Source organism: Centropristis striata, chromosome 5 (genome assembly GCF_030273125.1).
Source record: "Centropristis striata isolate RG_2023a ecotype Rhode Island chromosome 5, C.striata_1.0, whole genome shotgun sequence".
Classification (NCBI taxonomy): domain Eukaryota; kingdom Metazoa; phylum Chordata; class Actinopteri; order Perciformes; family Serranidae; genus Centropristis; species Centropristis striata.
This window is the reverse complement of record NC_081521.1, coordinates 5,125,248-5,148,068: the sequence shown is the minus strand read 5'-3', so window position 1 is coordinate 5,148,068 and position 22,821 is coordinate 5,125,248. Positions and strand designations below refer to the sequence as shown.

General features: G+C 35.9%; 1 protein-coding gene across 11 annotated transcripts in view; it reads left to right on the top strand.

The window, feature by feature from the left end:
- The first annotated feature begins 1,811 nt into the window (after nucleotides 1–1,811).
- The window catches only part of LOC131971315 (membrane-associated guanylate kinase, WW and PDZ domain-containing protein 1-like), a 134,053-nt gene continuing 113,043 nt past the window's right edge, over nucleotides 1,812–22,821 (top strand). For 3 of the 11 annotated variants that reach the window (XM_059332711.1, XM_059332700.1, XM_059332699.1), the window contains exon 1: nucleotides 1,814–2,629. In XM_059332711.1, coding sequence (XP_059188694.1) covers nucleotides 2,332–2,629 — 298 coding nt within the window. In that variant the 5' untranslated portion in view covers nucleotides 1,814–2,331. Of the gene's footprint in view, nucleotides 2,630–22,821 lie in introns of all 11 variants that reach the window. The other 8 variants (XM_059332709.1, XM_059332704.1, XM_059332701.1 and 5 more) reach the window with 5 other exon arrangements.

Here is a 22,821-nt window from a genome sequence, read left to right as displayed (position 1 = left end):
TTTTGGTAATTTTGTGTCTTTTTTGTGGTGATTTTGTGTATTTTTTTGGGTCATTTTGAGTCTTTTTTTGGTCATTTTGTGTCTTTTTATAATACTTTTGTGTCATTTTTGCAATTTTGTGTCTTTTTTTGGTAATTTTGTGACTTTTTTAAATACATTTGTGTCTTTTTTGGTAATTCTGTCTCTTATTTTTGGTAATTTTGTGTCTTTTTTTAAGTGACTTCCTAACCCTAGAAAGTGTAAAGTTTAACTATTATGCCTGAAGGTACGATTTTAAACAATTAAGTATATTTTAAATATTGCTACCAGGCTCAGCTGTCTGCACATTAAATTAATTTAAAGAAGGAGTATTACTGGCAAATGCATGGGCACAAAATAAGAAGGCTTCTAATAGCACATACTGCTAGAAGATATGCATCATACGTTACCGCTACTTGTTTGTATCTAAGGGATGTTTAACACATACTTTGCTTAGTACAATTTGGAGGTACTTTATTGGAATATTTCTATTTTTTATGTAATTTTGTACTAACTCCACAAAGGGGAACATACAATTCTTATTCTGTTAAATTTAAATGTAGCTTAAATGCTTTAAAATCAGATTTACACACAAAATATATGTATAAAAAATGAAATATGAAGCATTCTTATAGATTGAGCAGACTATGATTACATTAAAGTTCTCTATTCTGATATGTTTTTAGGTGAAATTTTGAAATCAATACTTTTATTTTTTTTATTATTTATTCATTGTTTTTTTCTGTGTTGTATTCAGAATGTTATATTAGTTAAATATCTGTCTATCTCTTTTAACCTACTTACTACTGCTGCTGCTAGGTATTGTATCTTTCTCACATTTAAAGTGTTATTGACCATATTTGGTCTGGATATGTTTTCTTTCTTTTCTTTCTTTTCTGCTGTACATGTTTTTTGTGTATTTGACATAATTATTTTGTTTTGTTTTGACTCATTATATGTTAAATTACTTGTGGAAATGAAGGAGAGAGAGAGAGAGAGAGAGAGAGAGAGAGAGAGAGAGAGAGAGACTGTATGAGCCCTCTGGGCTTCTTTCCCCTTCTGCACAATAAACATTACCTTTTATTACCAATAAAACTTTATCCTCAACCTCTGGGCAAATTCAACTAAACTTATAATTACATTAAGAACACAAATAAACTCTATTTAAATCTTACCAAATCTAAAAATAAAGTATGTTTTGCCCTTTGTTTGTGCTGGATATTAAAGTCCTGTTGATCAAAATAATGCAAATAAATGTAAGTATTTTTGTTGAAATTTGCACAGTCAACGTCCAAATAGACAAAAATACAATCACATACAGTACATAAAACAAACAGACAGTGTAAAAGGCGTTATATCACCTAATATAAAAAAAAGTGCTATGCAAATTCAATTAAAAAAAGCATCTAATAAATAATAGCAGTAAAAAATAGCATATAAAGACACAAATACCAGTGTTTCCACATATAGGAACCTTGGATTGGTCAACTGTATAATAAAATAAAGTCCTGAAAAGTTTTAGTTTCAATTAAAAACAACTTTATGTCTCCTCTGGTGTCACGCAGCAGCTGGTTTGGAGTTTGAACCAACAACTTTAATAAACCTGCAGCTCTGCAGCGAGAAACTGGTCCATTATTTATGAATAAAGACTAAATGCTGGAGCTCCTGGGGGGATTAGACGCGGAGATCGCTGTAATCCGTTTGGAAACTCGTGCTGGGAGGAGCTTTGGGACCCAGTAGGTGTGGGGTCGGAGAGGATTTTCCCTGGTGTAGTAGCAGCTGGACGCATGCGCCCCCCTTCCCCACTATTTCTCCATCCTACAGCGCAGGAGCAAATAGGATGAACTTGTCGCGTTACCTGCTTAAAGGCGCCGCCGTGTGCGCGAATAGCCCAACCTGCTCACGGGATAGGTAACTGTTTTCTTCTGGAAAGTTTTAAAAAAGCGAAAATACTCGACAGAGCAGCAGGCAGAACTAAAGGATTAACGCGGAGAAGAGTGTTTGAATGTAAAGCGGGCAATAAGAGAGCGGATTAGACCCCATAGCGAGGAATCAGAGCCCGTGTGTGTGCGTCCAAGATGCGGAAACAACAACAGAAGCAACAACAATTTGGATTTTGATCCACCTGGGATATTGACACGCGCTGGGAGCAGCATGCCTGGGCTCAGGAGAAGGGTGAACATGTCCCAATTTGGAGTGACAGCCAAACAATTAGAAGTTTTCTCTCTGTTGGGACTGTTTCTGTGCTATGCATCGGCTGGTTTTAACACCATTCCGCGGAACTAACGGGTTTGGTTTTGGACCTGAGTCATCATGTCAAAAGTCATTCAGAAGAAAAACCACTGGATCACCAAAGTCAACGACTGTCTGGTTGTCCGGGACGCGTGTGGGGAGTTTAATGTGGATCTGCGCGGTGGAGCTGAGAATGGAGAGTTTCCTTACATCGGGCAAGTTCGGGATGATGCTGTGGTTTATCAGGACGGGAAACTATGCGAAGGGGAGCTGCTCCTGGAGGTGGAAGGGCTGCCTGTGTCTGGATTACCCCTCTATGACATTTTAACTGTGATTAAGTGCTGCAAAGATCCTGTCAGGTTGAAAACTGTGCGTCAAGGTAAGAGAAATCTCAAACAGAACTGTTAAAAGTCATTATGTGGGCTACTGTGCGTGTCAGATTAACTCTCATGCAGAAAATGGTCCCAGTGGAAGTTGTTTTATAATTGCCATGTGGCACAGCATCATGAGCACATAACAAAATGGTGATGCGTGTGAAGTAGGGCAGAGGAGTGCATGGTGCTGCTTGCTGCTCATCTTCTCCTCCACAGCAGCCTGGAGTTCTCTCAGCCTTTGACATGAAGCCGGCCTGACAGTCCTCCTGCCCTCATTTGTCTAACATCTCCAAAGCCACTGTGGGTCAGACCTGCGGGGTCACAGATTAGGCCACTTAGAGACTCAAGCTTCATCTGCACATCCCACACTTCCAGCACACACTGTCCATTGACATTTGAACTTTGATACTCTGCTTTCTCTGCTTAAAGCCACTTTCACCTTAATTGGCTTGTTTTATCTGCTGCAGTTTAAAATCTCACAAGGCGTCTTTCTAGCTCTGCAACTAATGATTATTTTAGTTATCTGATAAATCTGAATGGGACAGTTTATCCCAAAATCAAATATGCATATTTCTATCTCATACCTAAATGGCTGTTTTTCAATTTACATTGTTTTTGTTGGGTGATATGTTGATATATATGGTCAAAACAATATTGAAATAAGTCAATATTTTCTGTATCATTTCTTTTGTGGTGTGGCAAACACAGGAAACAGCAAAGCTGGACCTACCCTTTACCATGTGATTATTTCATTTAGACAATATATTTATTGAATTACCAGCAAACATGCTATATCATCGTGCATTTTGTCATTGGGATGGCCTAAATCAGATTTCGGCCATATCTCCCAGACCTATCGGCCATAGAGATGTCTGCCTTCTCTCTATTATAATGAAGCCTGATGGCTCTTAGCTGGTGGTGCTCAAAGCGCCAGAGAATACATTTAGAAAACTCACTTTTTCCAGAAATCATTTCCTGGTCACTAAACATACTCCACAGACCTTGTTAGCAGTCAGATGTAGGAACTATATTAAAAATATAACAGTTCCTGCATGACACTTGAGTAACTGGGTCATGATTTCTGGAAAAAGTCATCGCTGTTGAGTTTATTAAAATGCAATTTTCTGGCACTTTGAACACCACAAGTAGATCTAATTGCATTATATTCGAGAGAAGGGAGACATCTCTACAGCCGATATCTCCAATTCTCTGCAACTCACACCAAATCGAAAAAGATTGAAGATCTAGATTAGAGAAAACAGTATCTTTGATTTTGGGGCGAACTGTCCTTTTAACTGACACTTGGTGAAAAAATGCCAGTCTCAACATTAAAGAGCCAAATGTGACATCTTTAAATGGACCAGCACTTATATAGTGCTAGTCACTTTGCGACCACTCAAATCGCTTTACACTACAGACTGCGCTCATTCACCCATTCACACACACATTCACACTGGTGGCAGAGGCTACCCTAAACGGTGCCACCTGCCACCATTGGGAATTCATTCACACACCGATGAACGCAGCATCGGAAGCAATCTGGGGTTCAGTATCTTGCTCAAGGATACTTCGACATGTAGGCTGCCATGGCCGGGGATCAAACCACCAACCCTCCGATTAGTAGGCGACCGCTCTACCAACTGAGCCACAGCCACTTTAAATGTCTTTCTTTCCAACCAACAGCCCAGATTCCAAAGGTATCCAGTCTAATATGATGTATGGGAAATGGACTGCACTTATATAGCGTTTTTCTAGTCTTTGCATCCATCAAAGTGCTTTAAACTACAGACAGCGATCATTCACCCATTCACACACACCCTCATGGTGCCACCTGCCACCATCGGGAGTGATTTGGGGTTCAGTATCTTGGCCGAGGATACTTTAACATGTAGGCTGCCATGGTCGGGGATCAAACTACCAACCTTCCGAACAGTGGGCGACCGCTCCACCAACTGAGCCAGAAATAGAAGCTGAAGCTGAGAATGTGTCACAATATTACTCTAAAAATGACAAAAACAATACTTTTCTGTCGACCAACTAACTAATCAATCAATGAGCTAATCGTTCCATCTCTACTTATGTTGTTTATGTCAGCTGAGGGATGCATTGTTTGTGTGAGTGGGACACCACTCATGGGCAGCTGGGCTTATTTCTGGAATTGCTCTCTGCGTGTTAGATGAGCTTGACCCATTGCCCACGGTCTGCTGCATCTGCATCTGTCTGAGAGACAGCTAGAGGGAGAGGGATGCAGCACTGGTTCAAACTTTTTTTTTTTCTCAAAGTCTCCAGTGTACTGTGCATGTTTTTGTTGTTCTTTCTGTTGGCCAAATCTGGATGTTCTGTAATGCCTGACTGAATCCTGAAATAATTATTTTTTTTATTTTAAGTCAGACATTTGTATATTTTACCTGAAATGTGTCTTTTCACACACGCTCACATCCACTCTCCTTGCTCAAACAATATTTGACAAGGCTTGCATTGCTTTGTCTCAGGGGAAATCATTAACAGTGTTATATAACAGTGGTGTAGTTTCAGTGTAGCATCATTGCCTTTCTAGTGTTCTGTATGTCCATTAGGCTGCACAGTGAATGCTTGACCTCTGGAGCTGAAGTCTCGACCCCGTTAGCTCAGCACTAAGGCTGTTTGTGTTTGCAGAACAGGCGTTTGTTCATCAGTCCAGTGTTGCACCATTGGGTGTTTCTAATCTCTATAAGGGTGATTCTCATCAACATGGTACAGCTTATAGCAAAAATCCAAGAGCATTGATTGAATACATATTTTCTTTGACCCTTTATAACATATACAATCTAAAGTCACTGTTTAATAAGAATTTATAATCTATGTAAATTTTTTAAGGTATTTTCTGACATTTTTTTCTGACATTCTGACATCGTAACACATTTTTAAATTAAATAAAATTTCTTAAAAAAATAAATAAAATTTCTTTGGCAAGCACTTAAATATGCTCAAGGGTAGTTGGTATCACCAAAATGTATTTTATTAAAATATACACATATTTTAATTTAAACAATTCTATCATTACCATAACATTTAACTATTTTTTCTCATCAATTTTCATTCCGATTTTGTTCTTTATACATTGTTAAAAACCCTTATGTTTGATTATATTCTGTTAAATTATACATTTTTAAACAAATGTATATTTATTTTTTATAAAGTTTATTAAATATTGATTGTGTATAACCATGACATTCTTATCTGGACGCATTACGGTAATTAATTTGTGAATCAAAAATATGTTTAAAAATATAGAAAATATTACTTTAACACAAAACAATGAATTGTGCCTCATCCTGGCTACATTGTTCATTCATATAAAAGTGAAATATATTTAGTTCAATAAAGTATGTCCTTATAATCTTCACAGACAGAACTTAGACTGGCTTCATGAGAATCACCCACAAACAGTTTTCCTATTATTACTAACTATGGAAACACTTGTGGAGACTTCTGCACCGCCCCGACTGTAGATCTAAAGTATGTCTCCATTGCTTTGTCATTAGTTTCTCTCGTAAATCAGCAGATTCTCCTCGTCTATAATTAAAGGAGGGGGATATTCTTCCACAAGACCTCCATTGTGCCTCACAGTGTGTTGGTCTCCTATGCAGAACCAGCCAGGCAGGGATGGATCAGATCTCTCTCCTTTCCCCTCCGCAGAGCTGTGGCTCATGTTACAGGAGGCCACATCAGCTCAGTGCTGCTGATGGAAAGTGTATCAGTGTGTGCAGGTAGACAGGTCGTCTCTGTGGTGTACTACAGCTCCACAGGTGTGTTGCTCCCACTGAGGAATGCAGAAAGAAAAACCACCTGAATGAAGTCTGGGCATTCCTGTGGTGGAGAGGTGGAATATTACACTCCAGGGTTTTTTATTAGGCCCTGCACTGTAAATAATACTTCAGATTCAAGAGGAATGGAAGATATGTGAGAGAGCCTGTTTATATGTACACAATGTATAGTTCACTGGAGTCAGTGGAATTTTTTAAATTCAAATTCAAGTTCAAGTTACTTTATTTGTACCCAAAGGTAGATTTTGTTTGCTGAGTCCTCATACACACACACAAAAAGAGGCACATATCACACATCATTCAACTTAAGACAGTGGGAGTTAAGAAATGGCAAATTAAATAAAAATAAAATAAAATAAAATTACATTAAAAATTAAAAGTTCTTACAGGTCCAGACTATACTTAGATATTGATGTGAACTAAAATACGAATAGCAAAAAAAGAAGTAATTAAAAAAAACAGCAAAATAAAACAAAACTTGATTTTGAAGTTTATTGTTAGTCTTTTAGATATTTTTGGGTATTTTGTAGCTTTATTGACAGTAGAGATATTTAGAGTGAAAGGGGGAGACAGAGGGGAAGATTTGCAGGAAGGGGCTCCGAGCCGGATTCGAACCCGGGCCGCCCGTGTACGAGGACTGGGCCTCTGTGGTACGCGCTCTACCAGGTGTGTCACAGGGAACGCCCCAGTTTGAAAATGTATTTTAGTGAAGTGCCTCAAGTAATGATTATTGTTATTATCGATTAATCTTTTTGTCAGTATAATGTCAGAAAATAGTGAAAAATGCTGTGTCATTTTCCCAGAGCTGGTAATGATAATGGTTTTATTTTTTTTTGTCATTTTAATCTTAATTTATTTTAACATAATAGCTTATTCCAAAAAGACAACAGATGATAAAATTATGTACATACAAAAACAAACAAACAAAAAAACTGAAAACAATTTAAAAAAAATATATATATATATATATAAAAATAAAAAAATAATGAAATAAAATGACTTAAAAAGCAGCCTTCCCCCACCACAACACCTCAATAGTTCTCACAAAAATATACAGATCTATATACTAGGGCTGGGCGATATATCGATATAAAAGATATATTTTTAAATGTGATATGGAATTAGACCATATCGCATATATCAATTTAGCTCAATTTTGCACTGTGATCCTTGCTCCGGGCAAGCTGCGGCTTTTATTTAAGATATTTTTTTTATTTAAATGTGCACAAATGAGCTTTGATTAAAAAACAAATAAGGTACTCCTGTTATACAGTATTTATGTTCACTTAAATAAACAGTTTTAGTAAAACCACTTGTGACATGTCATATTTGACTTTCACTGAACATTTGCTCTCATTCTGCAATTAAAAATATCGGGATATGTATCGTATATCGGGATAGGACTTTTGGTCCATATCGCCCAGCCCTAATATATACAACTAATAGTCGAAATGGCATGTTAAACCAACAGTCCAAACATTTTTTTTGCTTTTTGCTGCTCTCTAAAACGTTGTGTCCTTGTCTCTGAGGTTAGTAGAAAAGGCACCGTTTAATTCACAAATTCAGTGCCCATGCAACTCTGCTCTACAGTAATACATCAGAGAGTAAATTCAGTTATCATCATGAACTCTGTGTTTGAACAGAAGCACTCTGTGGCGTCACCGCAGCCACCTGTTCTCTCCTCTGATCATTCGCTCACCTGTCACCACAGATACACTCTGTTGTCATGGTTCAGCTCCAGATGAGAAGCTGAAATGTAACGTTATGATAAGTGTATTGTTTATTATATACCAGCATGCATCTGTTCCTTTCACCTCATGCAGTATTTTCTTTTTTTGCCTATGACCGATAATGTCACATTTTTGTATTTTAAAAAGAAGTTCATAACCTGTAGTTTATGCACACCTGAGGGTGAGGAAGACTAAGCTGTAGTGGATGTTTTAATATTTCATAGCTCTGACCTTAGCTGACATCACTACAAAAACAAAGAACAACTCTGACTCTTCAAAAAAATGTTGGCTTTCATTGAGCATTGGCATTCAAATCAGACATGCCAATGTATTAAATACTTAATAAAAAATGCACTGTTATAGTCTGCAGATAAAACACAATGACAAAAGGCATGCAGTAGACTGTTATGCTTGATAAATAAATAGAAAAGAGTTGAGGGACAGCTATGCTAAGCTAACGAAAGCAGTTTGACTTTGTATTATTAACACAACTTATCAGCTATAATGGGAATAATATAGTTCAGTTCAGTTCAGCTTTTTTATTTCGAACATGTGCGAGTAACACAACAAAGTTAACTGAAAAACAAACAAATCGGATGAGAATAATCAAAACAAAAATAGCAATAGTCAAAACAAAAGCTATAATGTGAACGTAACATGTCCGAAAAAGAGTAGGATAAAGCATGCTTATTTAAACCTACCCCTTCTCCACTACTCAATAAAAATAAAAAAAATCCTAAACATACATATTTACATAATGCATATTTACAAAAAAATAGAAAATAAATAGATTAAATAAACAAATGCATAAATAATTTATGAAAACACCCGGTTGTTAAAGCCCTGTTAAAATAATTGTTAAAATAATTTAGAATAATTATTAGCCCATAATTATTGGGCTAAAATATATTTTGCATCCCTAGTATCTTTTCCTGATGTCTCCCAGTTTGAAACCCTGTGGCTTATTCAAACTGAAATACAGACTCACAAAACACACATTAAACACAAACACACTGTGACTGTGCATTCTCCTCTCCAACAGGCTGAAGTCACTTTAAATCTAACTTTAATTGTTCTCTGTTTACAGAGGCCCAGGTAAATGGTGAATAGATGTATATGTTATGGCATCATTTATAGGTTAAAGTACAAACAGCGAGTACTTTCATATCAAGACTTTGACCCGTCTGTGTGCAGCTCTTATCTTTTATCCTCAGCTGAAACCAGCTCACAGGTGAATGGTTTCGTCCCTTGGCTGTATTTTAATGACTATGTGATATCAGTGGTGTTCCTGTATAGGTGCAAAGGCTCTCAGGTCATATAATGTTAGAAGAATCATACGTGTTGATTTAAAATAAGGCTAATCACAGTATATATAAAAAAACCCATATGTGAACAAAATGTCTTAAAACATGGACAGTCTGGCATTTGAGTTTTTACCTTTTAACCCATTTAAGCCGGGAACGCAGATATGTTGTTTTGTAGTATTTGTAGTTTTTTTTTTTAACACCTGTTTCACCTCTCTTGGCCAATGAAATGCATCAGAATACATGTTGGAGTGTCGCAATGCAACATGGGACTTTTCCAGAACTGGAATCATGGCGGAAGACGACTAGAGTGGAGGGAGCTCAGATATAACAGCTATAAGCTCTCAAATACTTTTTTACTTCTGAATTTCATTTCTATCTGCTACAGAGGCTAAAAAATCTATTATTTAGTAGGAAGAGTTGACACTTCTGTTGAATTTCCAAAAAAAACTTTGCCCATCGCCCATAGGTTTTACACCATGGGTCTCAAACTTGCGACCCGCGGGCCAATTGCGGCCCTCGTGACGATATTGTGTGGCCCTCACCTTGATATGAAAGTTTTTGGGTAATTTTGTATCTTTTAAAAAAAATAATTTTGTCTTTTTAAAAATAATAATTTTGTGTCTTTTTTAAAATAATTTTGTCTTTTAAAAAAATATATATTTTTGTCTTTTTTTTTTTTTTTTTTAATGTTTTTTTTTGGTAATTCTGTGTCTTTTTTTTGTAATTTTGTGTCTTTTTTTGTGATCATTTTGATACTGCCTCCAGCGGCCTCCAGGTTTTTTGTGTTTTTGAGGCATTTTTTCCAGGCGTTTCAGGCCTAAATGGGTTAAGTGAACCCGAAACCCTTCCAGCACCTAAAGGTCTGGGGGTTTATGGCGCTCTGATCATGGGCGGGTTTGGTCGAGATCCTGTCTGACCTCCGGGACAAATGGCCAGAGGGAGTCAGGGCAGCCTGCTGGATGCCAGGCATTCCTGAGAGGAGGACCAGGAGTTCACTGGTACGCCCTGATGAATCACCCAGACCGCTTTCACACATCACACATTTTGTTCCAGTTTCACCCCTCCTTGCTGTGTCCTGTCACTCTGCTCACCCCTGGGTGACAGGGTGGTATAGTTATTAGGGAGACCATATGTTTAATCATTCAAACCTTCAGGATAGTAACTGTGTAGTGAAAGGGCAGTTAAAGGTGTACTTTCTGTAAGGACCAATAAGGGCCAGTTCATCAATAATAATTTAAGTTAAAAACACTTAAAAATGAATGATAATAATTTCATTGTAATTCATGCAATGCTAAGAGTATGTTAGTTTAAAATATACAATTAGAAATGTTTAAAGGGTTAAAAATGTTTCTATGTCTTAAAATTTTACATTGTGATGTCACTATATAGTGGTAACTATGGTAACTGACTGTGTATCTTAAGTTTCGTTTTTAGTCAGAACATGGTGGAAGCAACACAGTCTTTTGACCGTGCGTCAGACTTGTAATTGACTTTGTTGTTTTTAAGTAAACATTTTAAAAGACAAAGAAGTTGTCATGTCTCGTCACTCGCGTGGAAAAATAGTGTTTTTATCGACTGACTATAGAAGTGGCACAGTTAAGAAGGAAGACCAAACGGAGTGTAGTTAGTTAAACATTAATAAATGATGTATTTACCATTCTAAATGGCCCATATACGGTTTATAAATTATGATTAAACATTAATGATGGTTATTGTTAAGTGTTACCGTTTTACTTTATAAATTGCCACTTAACCAGGTTTTTTGCCTTAACCTTAGGGAAGTAGTTCTGTAGCATAACCTTAAAGAAACTGCAACCTTTTAACTAAATGTAACTGCATTGTTTTCAGTGAGTGACCATTGACTGGGCTGATAATGACCTTTTCAACCTGCCAGGATATATATATATATATATATATATATATATATATATATATATATATATATATATATCTCGAACCTGGTCTCACAGAAATCCGTGAAATAGCCACGGATTCGCTTAACTCAAAATCCGTGGAATAGCCACAGAATCACTCAAATTTCCGTGAAACTGACACGGATTTCGCTACAATGCAAGTTAATATTTTTTCCTATTGGTTTGTGTCCAAGTCACGTGACTTTTAAGGTCCCGGCGGTCAGAACAAAAAACATGGCGGACAGTTCTGTCATTTTTAGTGAAAAAATCAATATTTTGACTTAGTTTCTGCATAAAGATTTTGATCACATTTCTAGCGAGAAATATATGTTTTATTTTCTAAATATTCACTCAGTGAATGTACATAATCACTTTGTATGTTGGAATAGCCACGGGATATGACTGTCATTAACTTGCATTGTAGCGAAATCCGTGTCAGTTTCACGGAAATTTGAGTGATTCCGTGGCTATTCCACGGATTGCTGTGAGACCATGTTTTATATCTCATATGGGAATGATAACTGCTGTACTCGGCGCTCTATGTTACCCTGTGATTCGAGTCGCTAGCTCCATCTGAAGACTGACGTTATGTAAAGATTGCACTAAGTTGTGTCACTGAATTTGTGTCTCTGGTCTCTGCGCATGGTTAAGAAGGCTTACACAGACATCCAGAGGATGCGACAGCTTTGTAGACACAGATCTCTTCTGTGATGTGCTTGTCCCAGAATGCAAGTCCCTTATATTTTCTAAAGTATGACGATTTTGTCAGTCTTGATTTAGTGCAACCGGCTGCATAAGTACATCCCTGAAAGGCTTGTCAACGCTGTGACATGAATGCTGCAGCTATCTCTTCTTTTTCTCTCTTGCTTTTTCACTTTCCCTTCCACATCCACCATCACAGTATTATGAGCTCTGTTTATAATGTTCAGTCTTATTGGGCACAAACAGTGACAAAGACTGAGAGTTTGACATTCTCCTGTGTGGATGTCTTAAAAGGAACAGCTTAAATGGCCTTGTTTGCTTGTGTTGCATACATTCTTTTAACTCTATGGAATCTTGGGCTATTTTGTCCATTTTTGAATCATTTTCATGTATTTTCGTGTCTTTTGTAAGTCATTCTGTGTCTTTTTTGGTCATTTGTGTCCTTTTTTTGTGTCTTTTTTGATAATTTTGTGTCTGTTGTTGTGTCTTTTTTAGTTATTTTGTGTCTTCTGTGGGGTTTTTTGGTTATTCTCTTCTCCTTTTGTGTCTTTTTTGTGTCTTTTTTTGTCATTTTGTGTCTTCTCTGTTTTTTTTGTGGTTATTCTGTCTTCTTATTTTGTGTCTTTTTTGGTCATTTTGTGTCTTTTTTGGTCATTTTGTGTCTTTTTTGTCATTTTGTGTCTTCTGTGGGGTTCTTTGGTTATTCTGTCTTCTCATTTTGTGTCTTTTTTTGGTCATTTGTGTCTTTTTTTGTGTCTTTTTTGATAATTTTGTGTCTGTTGTTGTGTCTTTTTTAGTTATTTTGTGTCTTCTGTGGGGTTTTTTGGTTATTCTCTTCTCCTTTTGTGTCTTTTTTGTGTCTTTTTTGATAATTTTGTGTCTGTTGTTGTGTCTTTTTTTGTCATTTTGTGTCTTCTCTGTTTTTTTGTGGTTATTCTGTCTTCTTATTTTGTGTCTTTTTTGGTCATTTTGTGTCTTTTTTGTCATTTTGTGTCTTCTGTGGGGTTTTTTGGTTATTCTGTCTTCTCATTTTGTGTCTTTTTTTGGTCATTTTGTGTCTTTTTTGGTCATTTTGTGTCTTTTTTGTCATTTTGTGTCTTCTGTGGGGTTTTTTGGTTATTCTGTCTTCTCATTTTGTGTCTTTTTTTAGTCATTTTGTGTCTTTTTTTGGTCTGGATGTGATGAAGAAGCCATGCTTTGGTGCTTTTGGAGACTCCAGAGGGTTAAGGTTCGTACATGAGCATTTTGCTTTGGACTTGATGGAGTGACTGGCTAACACTGCTAACAATGGCAGCATACCAGTGCAGGAGCAGTGACACCACACACAAGCAGCCTGTGTCATTTAAGCTTGAACAAACGGCTGTAATTCAGAGGTTTTGCCTCAGGTGTTGGAACAATGAGGTTGGTGCGCACAGCAGACGGGTAACAAGACACAACTGGATGTAACACTCCAGCAGGCAGAGACATTCATTGTAAGATTTTCCATTCATTAACTAGCCATGTTAACCCCTTATAGGGCACTCCTGGAAATTGAAAATGTCAACCGTGAAGTGTTATTGGAGGATATTACAAGACATTTTGCAAAATGTTTCAGTTTTATATTGCAAATCGAGGTCAATTGAGTCAATATTATTATTATATTTATTATAGTCTCTTTCCCACAGCAACTCTAAATAGACAATAACACATCATTTGCATCCATCACCACTTTATCTTTTACCTTTTAAACTATTTATTATCTTTTTAGACTACTTATTACATATGTGTAATGTCTGAATGTCTTTTTAAAGCATCTTAAGATCAGAGTAGGGTTACAACTAACAATTTTTTCCCCTTTATTGATAAATCTACAGATTTTTTTTAAAATTAATTTATTTTTTGTTCTTTAAAAAAATTAGAAAACAGGAAAAAGTGTCAATTTCATCAACGATTTTAGATTCTAAACTATATAAAAAAAGAAAATAGCAGGACATTCTCATACTTAAGAGGCTGAAGACAGGACTTTCTGCTATTCCTGCATGAAAAACTTGCTTAATTCATTAATTGAATAGTCGACTAATCGTTGCATCTGTAGATGAGCTATAGTTCCTGAGTTAAATCTAAATTTTTAAATATTTTATCTATAACCCAAGGTCTTGTAGCTGCTGTCGTTCATTTAAAATCAGAGGTTTGGCTTCTTTTTACATTAAAAATAAAATTTTGTAAAAAAGGTGTCAAATTTATATTTTGGAACAAAATGTCAGCATTGTGTCTTCACCAGGGCTGCAACTAACAGTTATATTCATTAGCTTTTCATCTACCAAATCTTTTCTTGATCAATAAATAATCCTGCGGTCTAAAAAAATGTCAGAAATCGTGAAAAATGTGCATCACAGTCTTTGTGGGTTCAATGTTAAGTCTTCAGATGTTATGTTTGATCAAAAGTCCAAAAGAAGTCCAACGATATTCAGTTTATATTATAGAAAGATAAAAAACAGTGATTATTAAATTTGGAATCAGAACAGAAGCTGTAGTCGGTGAGCAGCATTTTGCTTAAATTCCACTGTAATTTCTGAACTAGAAGTCTAGTGTGTGTGTGTGTGTGTGTGTGTGTGTGTGTGCATGTGCGTGTGAGTTAAATGTTTATGTGTGTGTGTGTGTGTGTGTGTATGTGTGTGAGTTAAATGTTTGTGTGTGTGTGTGTGTGTGTTAGTTAAATGTGTGTGTGTGTGTGTGTGTGGGTTAAATGTTTGTGTGTGTGTGTTAGTTAAATGTTTGTGTGTGTGTGTGTGTGTGAGTTAAATGTTTGTGTGTGTGCGTGTGAGTTAAATGTTTGTGGGTGTGTGTGTGTTAGTTAAATGTTTGTGTGTGTGTGTGTGTGTGTGTGAGTTAAATGTTTGTGTGTGTGTGTGTGTGAGTTAAATGTTTGTGTGTGTGCGTGTGAGTTAAATGTTTGTGGGTGTGTGTGTGTGAGTTAAATGTTTGTTTGTGTGTGTGTGTGTGTGAGTTAAATGTTTGCGTGTGTGCGTGTAAGTTAAATGTTTGCGTGTGTGTGTGTGTGTGTGTGAGTTAAATGTTTGTGTGTGTGTGTGTGTGTGTGTGTGTGTTGTCTGGAAGCTGGAAGACGTGCATTATTTCAGTGGTGCAGAAATCAGGTGTTACCCCACAGGGAGTCAGACACACACAGTTTATTTGTTCCAGGTAGTGTCAGAGTGGTCGGATTGTATATTTCCAGTCAGTTATCATGCAGTTTGAAGAGAGGAGCTTAACTTGGTGTAATGACCTCAGCTTAGAAGGAATGCTCCGGCTGATAAATGGGAGTAAATTGGATGCCTGTACAGTAGGTTCATGAAGGGATGCTGCACTCCTTCTTTGCATTCCTGATACATGATCAGAATGAGCATGGAGAGCCCTCAGGCTTTCTAAAATACGGCTCGTTGATCTTGTGGCGGTCAGACGCATCATGTTTCACCTCTAACAGAGAAATGTTCACCATGAAGCTGAGCCAAAGCAGCATGTTACAGTATAGACAGTTAACTCTATGGAGTCTTGGGCTATTTTGTCCATTTTTGAATCATTTTCATGTATTTTCGTGTCTTTGTAAGTCATTTTGTGTCTTTTTTGGTCATTTGTGTCTTTTTTGTGTCTTTTTTGATAATTTTGTGTCTGTTGTTGTGTCTTTTTTAGTTATCATGTTTCACCTCTAACAGAGAAATGAAGTTTAGTGTGTGTGTGTGTGTTTAATCACCTCTAACAGAGAAATGAAGTTTAGTGTGTGTGTGTGTGTGTGTTTAATCACCTCTAACAGAGAAATGTTCACCATGAAGCTGAGCCAAAGCAGCATGTTACAGTATAGAGACAGTTGTCACTGACTCATATTTGAAATGACAAAAAATGTCTTGTCGCTGGAGCCCAACTGCTATAGGATGTTTGAAACAGATACTGATACAGCTTTTAGAAAGAAAAAATGTCCAGATTACAGATATGGCGGCCTGTTATTGAGCTGCTACAAATAACATAAAAAAAAGAAGAATATTTAACATTATTATAGAGTATATAAACCATTCGTAGAAATGAAAACTGATGAAGAATAAATAAAAATAAAATAAATATACATCAGTATAGGGCTGGGCGATATGGCCCAAAAGTCATATCCCAATATATTTAGGCTGAATATTGATATACGATATATATATATATATATATATATATATATATATATCCCGATATTTTTATTGCAAAGTGAGAGCAAATGTTCAGTCAAAGTCAAAGCCAAATATGACATGTCACAAAAAGTTGTATTCTAACCGTTTATTCAAGTGAACGTAAATACTGTATAACAGGAGTACTTTAAAAAAAATCAAAGCTCCGTAAAGTGCACGTTTAAATAAAAAAAAATCTTAATTAAAAATGGCTAATGAAATAAAATAGGCCAATCTTTTTCTGAAATTAATATATTTATATTAGAAAATAATAACGAATATTACAAAATAACTAAATATGACAAACCCTAGTAAGGGCAGCATTTATATATAAAGAAAGAAAAAAAAATTGAACTATATCTATATAAGCTAGCTATGGTCTAGTTCCATATCACATTTAAAAATATATCCATATATCTTTTATATCGATATATCGCCCAGCCCTACTTCAGAATGTGTCAATCAATTGCAGACAATTTAAATAAAGAATAAATAAAAATTAAATTAATAGCTAACAGCATTTCTAAATCAGCCCAAGCATAATTTTCTGCATTAAATGTTCTGTATAAGTGTTTTTTTTTTTTAATATTGGTGCATATTGAAATACATGTATGGTAATCCTGATAGATGCCAATGTGTCTGTGTCTGCTTGTCGCTGCACTTTTTCTTTCTGTTTTGTCCAAACGTCTTTCTTTGTGTTGAAGCCAAAACTGAAACAAAAATGAAACTCCTAGTTGTAGCTGATGTGTTTCCGTTGAATGAACTTGGCAGTTGATAATGTGGCTTCAAACTGTAAATGATGAAACCAGGAATTAACCCAGTGTTCTTGTTCGCAGCTTGAATATGTAACTAATCACAACAGGGGCTTTCAGTATCATCTACTCACATCATAATTGTGAAATATTTTTCCATTATGTGTTTATATGAAATACATTACAGAAAACGCAACTTGATCTTTCATCTCAGATACCAGGGGAGTTCTCTGAGTTTACTCCCAGCATTTATCAACTTCCTGCTTGTAAATTTTTGAATGTCTGAGTTTAAGTCCTTAAACAAAGACCGGCTGAATGCACCATCAGTTTTGTTAAATGTGAAGCTGGACCTTATGAGTCAGGTGGCTTAGGACCAGATTTAAGAAGAATGGGGACACGGCGGACAAAAGCACCACATTTTTTCCACATCCTCTCTGTCACCATAGGTTTCAATTTTCACTAGGAGCCACTTCATCAAGATTGTGGATCTGAGATGGCAGCCATATAAAGTCTATGAGAACCAATATATCTTCCGAGCCACTTAAAAGGTCAATCTTAGTGTCAAAATATACATTTTCTGACATGAGATGAGAGCTTTCCCTTGATTTGTTTGAGCAGTGTACATGGCAGCTAATCCGCACTCTCCCGTGAACATAGATTCCAAACACTTTCAACTCAGGCAACCTGCTTCAATCCTACCAGTCCGGGTGAAAATGAACATATCTATTTTGATCTAATAATCATCTAGTGATATTCTCAATAGCTTCAAATGATTTTTTGACCCAGAAAATGTAGATTTTGACACCAAGATTGACCTTCTAAGTGGCTTGGAAGATATATTGGTTCTCATAGACTTTATATGGCTGCCATCCACAATCCTGATGAAGTGGCTCCTACCAAAAATTGAAACCTATAGTGAAAGAGAGCATGTGGAAAAAATGTGGTGCTTTTGTCTATCGTGTCCCCTTTATTTAGCTAAGCTGCCTGACTATATAGTTTGGGGAGGTGCAGCTTCTCAGCATGTGTGCATACGTGTACAAGGAATTTAATCAAAATGTGACATTCAGCTGTACGTTAAGTAATGCATGAAGCATTTCATATGTTCTAGTTTACCCACATACATTAGTTGGCAACACATGTCACATGGTGATTCCTATGTTTTCAAATTGATTGACAGGTTTCCCTACAGTCAATCAAGATGTGTCTGTTTAATGTGTAAAAATGGGACGTTGTCAGAGCTGCATGATGAATGATCTTCAAAACAACGACAACATCTGAAAGATAAGATACTGTAGAAACGTGGACATTAACAGTGGGTGTTATGAGACCTGCTCACACGCTCTCTTCTGGCTTTTTATTGCTTTGTTGTGCACACATGGGTGTGACTGATTGATGTTAATTAAAGAAGAAACTGCCATTAAAAATAAATAAATAACAAGAATCCACTTCCTATTGATCTTCCAAAGAAGATTTGCCTACACTTTCACACTACAAGTGTCCATAACCGCTCTCAGGTGGCACAACTAGAAATAAAACGGCATCACACATACATTTTAACCATATCAGGGAACATTGTTATGTAAGAATATCAACCAATCAACATTGAATGTGCTTCTCAAACTCCTAGATGGCAGGTGTGGGTCTGATTAATAAGAAATAAATAGAAAATGTTCTAATTTCCACACATTGATTCATTTCTCTCAGCAGCATGGATTGTTAAACAAAAACCCTTTGGCACAGAAAGTACTTTAGAAACCCTCCCCCACACTTTTTGCAATCATTTCTGTATCTTTCTGAAACCAACAATCTGACATTTCATGCCATGATTGATCATAATTTAACTTTTCTTACTAGCTCTCTCTAGCTCCCCAAAAAGAAATAGTGGTGTAAAGTATAAAATACTTTACACCACTATTTCTTTTTGGGCCCAGATTTTCTTAAATTTTTTACTGATTCACTTTTTTTCCTTTTTGCATTCATTTTGAAGTAGAACATCAAGTAACTGAAATATCGTGTTGATATTGCACAACACATCTTATCCTGCATGGCAGCTGGATTATCACGATATAACGCGAGAGTTGGGAGATCACTATAATAATGTCTTAAAGGCAAAACAACTGGATGCTCTGTCCAATCAGTGACAGCTTGGTCTGAGGTTTGTCAGTCGTGCTGGAGGTCAGTCATTGTAGAAAACCCTCGATATATATGGGATAAACAGGTGCGAGGGGCCTGGTGGAAATCTGTCCGAATGGGAGAATGACCATCCAGATCTGCCTGAGCAAATAAAACATGAGCTCAACTGATGTGACTGGTTTGTAGAATACTTTCCTGGTATAAGGTTTATTTGACTCTGGCCAGGTGCGTTTTTAATGCACAGTGCCGGAAACATGGATATTACTCCAGCAGCATCCTCTCTTGTTGTATTTTGGGGGTCAGTGAGATTACGGGGACGATTCACATTTGTGTCCCTTTACTGACATGGTCTCTCTCGCCTTTAGGCCAGAACCAGAGTAACAGTACAGTGGTGCTTCACAAAGAGCGGTTGGTGTCGATTGTCTTGGTGTTGGCTGCTTTACAAATCTGTGTTTCTTGCTCTTCAATTGCTCCCTTTCTTAGTAATTTCAGTGTGTCTTAGGGCCGGACGATATATCGATAAAAAAAATATATCAATATATTTTTAAATGTGATATGGAATTAGACCATATTGCATATATCGATATATATATATTTTTTCTTTCTTAATACATAGATGCTGCCCTTGCTAGGGTTTATCATATTTAGTTTTTTTGTAATGTTCGTTATTCTTTTCCCATATAAATATATTTATTTCAGAAAAAGATTGGCCTATTTTATTTCATAGGCTATTTTTATTTAAGATATTTTCTTATTTAAATCTGCACTTTATGGAGCTTTAATTTAAAAAAAGGTTCTCCTGTTGTTAGACAGTATTTATGTTCACTTAAATAAACGGTTTCAGTAAAACTACTTGTGACACATCATATTTGACTTTGACTGAACATTTGCTCTGACATTGGGATACAAATATTGGGATATACATTGTATATCAATATTCAGCCTAAATATATCGGGATATGACTTTTGGTCCATATCGCCCAGTCCTAGTGTGTCTCCTTTGTTTTTATCTTCCTCCTTTGTCCTGTTCATCTCTTTCCACCACTAATCTACAAATAACCCAACTAGTAAATGAAAATTCAAAATCAGACCTAGTGTTTTGTGCAGTGATACTGATGCTATGTGGTGTCACAGGTGTTAAAAGTATTTTTCAGCTGCTTGGAATGCAGCTCAGCCAGTCATAATCAAGGACTATAACTATCAGTTTTATAAAGAGAAGAATGCAGGAATACAGCTTTAAGAGATCACCATCGGATTCTCTCTCTGAGTCTCTTATAGTCTCTCTGCTGCACTAACATGCACATGCAGTGACCTACACACACGCTCCTACTAAGTTAATCACACACACACACACACACACACACACACACACACACACACACACACTGCAAGAGAGAGTCTTATACAGTGGAGATAAAGTGACATTTAAGCTGCGCTCCTCCTAGATTCACACATCTGGAAGGGATTACGCACTATTACAGGCTCTGTTTTATACACATGAATCATGGTTCTACTTTTAGTCTGTTTCTTTGGTTTTGTTGTGGTTGTTAGGACCCGTAATTACACCTTCCTTAAGATGCAAATAACATAGTGTTAGAAACGTTCTAATTTTCCCAAAGGTCCTCTGTCATCATGCTGGATTTCACAAACTGATGCAGGACGTTTGAGTTGAAAATACGCCTCTGGAGGAACAGGCAGTGCTCATTTAAACAGTTTGTAAAGTGAAATACTTTTACTCCTTGTAAAATCATTGTTATTCTATCAACCTTGGTGTGTTGTTAAGCTGAGGTGAAAGGTTTCCAGATGATCCTTAGAGGATTTCTCTTGCTGCTGCTGATCTCTCCATCCCTCCCCTCCTCTGCGTCTGTCAATCTCCACAGATTCAGGTTGCTCATAAGCTCCTGAGAGGGCTGACCCGACCCCTCACCAGTGTATAAAACGCTTTATGCACTATCGTCTAATATCCTGACACTAATATTCACACTGGTGTTTAATCTGAAAGCTTCTGTAGTAAAACATATCGAGATGCATCGGTTTTAAAGCTAGTGATATGAATGAATGAATGAATGAATGAATGCTTTATTTCGGTTACAAAAAACAACAACAACAAAAATCAAAAACAAAACAAAACAAAGACAAAATAAAATCATGTTTTTTACAAAATAATCCATCAGACAGCAACCGAAAAAGGAATAGGCTGAAGCCCCACTAAAGGCTTATTTTTGCCTTTCCTGTACCATCTACATGTATACATTATATACATTACGTTAACTGAATAATTCACATCGTTACAAAACACATGATAGCTTAAACTGAAAAATCTAATTCAATCAAATTTCATTGTAACCCTTTTAGATTTAGATAATTTTAGATTTTAAAGTCTTCTTGAAAACTAACATAGAATTACACATCTTTATTTCATCATTTAGTCCATTCCATAATTTTACACCCAAAACTGACACACATCTGTATTTGAGATTAGTTCGGACTTTCTGAGTTTCAAACATTAGCAACCCCCTTAAGTTGTATATAAAGCTAGAATAAGTTTGAGTAAGTGTTGTTGTAGTTAGACTGCATGGCTGAACTCTGCTTGTTAATGTTTAATGAGTTACAGGGTTGGTGATCTAATGTTGTAAGAGAATAATTTGCTCAGACTTGCACAGTCCCTCTTTTGTTCCTGGCGTTGTTTTGCTAATAGGTCACAGCTCGCTTTACTGAAACTACAAAACCTTGGAACCGTAGAAAAAAAAACTGATAAAGAATGAATAAAAATAAAATAAATATACATCAGTATGTGTATATTTGTATATATATATATATATATATATATATATATATATATATATATATATATATATATATATATATATATACTTTTTTTTTATTATGGATTTTATTTATTATAACAAAATGTTTATTTATACTTTTGTATATGTGTATTACACACTGCCGTTTTGAAACGGAAACAACAACAAAAAACATACATTTTCAATATATTTTTACATTTAAAATACTTTAATATTAATAATAAAAATTGGAGAAGAACTCGTCACAGTTTAGACAACAAAAAATGAAAAATAAATAAGATAAAAAATATTAAGAAATTTTGGCCAAATTTAATCTTTAAATATACATCAGTATGTGTATGTCAATCAATTGCCGGCAATTTAAATAAAGAATAAATACAAATTTAATAAATAGCTAACAGCGTTTCTAAAACAGCCCAAGCATCATTTTCTGCATGTTATGTTCTGTAAAAATTACAAAGAATGTCTTGTTGCTGGAGCCCAACTGCTATAGGATGTTTGAAACAGATACTGATACAGCTTTTAGAAAGAAAAAATGTTCAGATTACAGATATGGCGGTCGGTTATTGAGCTGCTACTCGGAAGTCTTCTTTCTTAAACAAATGACATTAAAATAGAAGAATATTTAACATTATTATAGATTATATCAACCATTCCTAGAAATGAAAACTGATGAAGAATAAATAAAAATAAAATAAATATACATCAGTATGTGTATGTCAATCAATTTGCCGACAATTTAAATAAAGAATAAATACAAATTAAATTAATAGCTAACAGCATTTCTAAATCAGACCAAGCATAATTTTCTGCATTATATGTTCTGTAAAAATGTTTTTTTTTTTTTTAAATATTAGTGCACATTG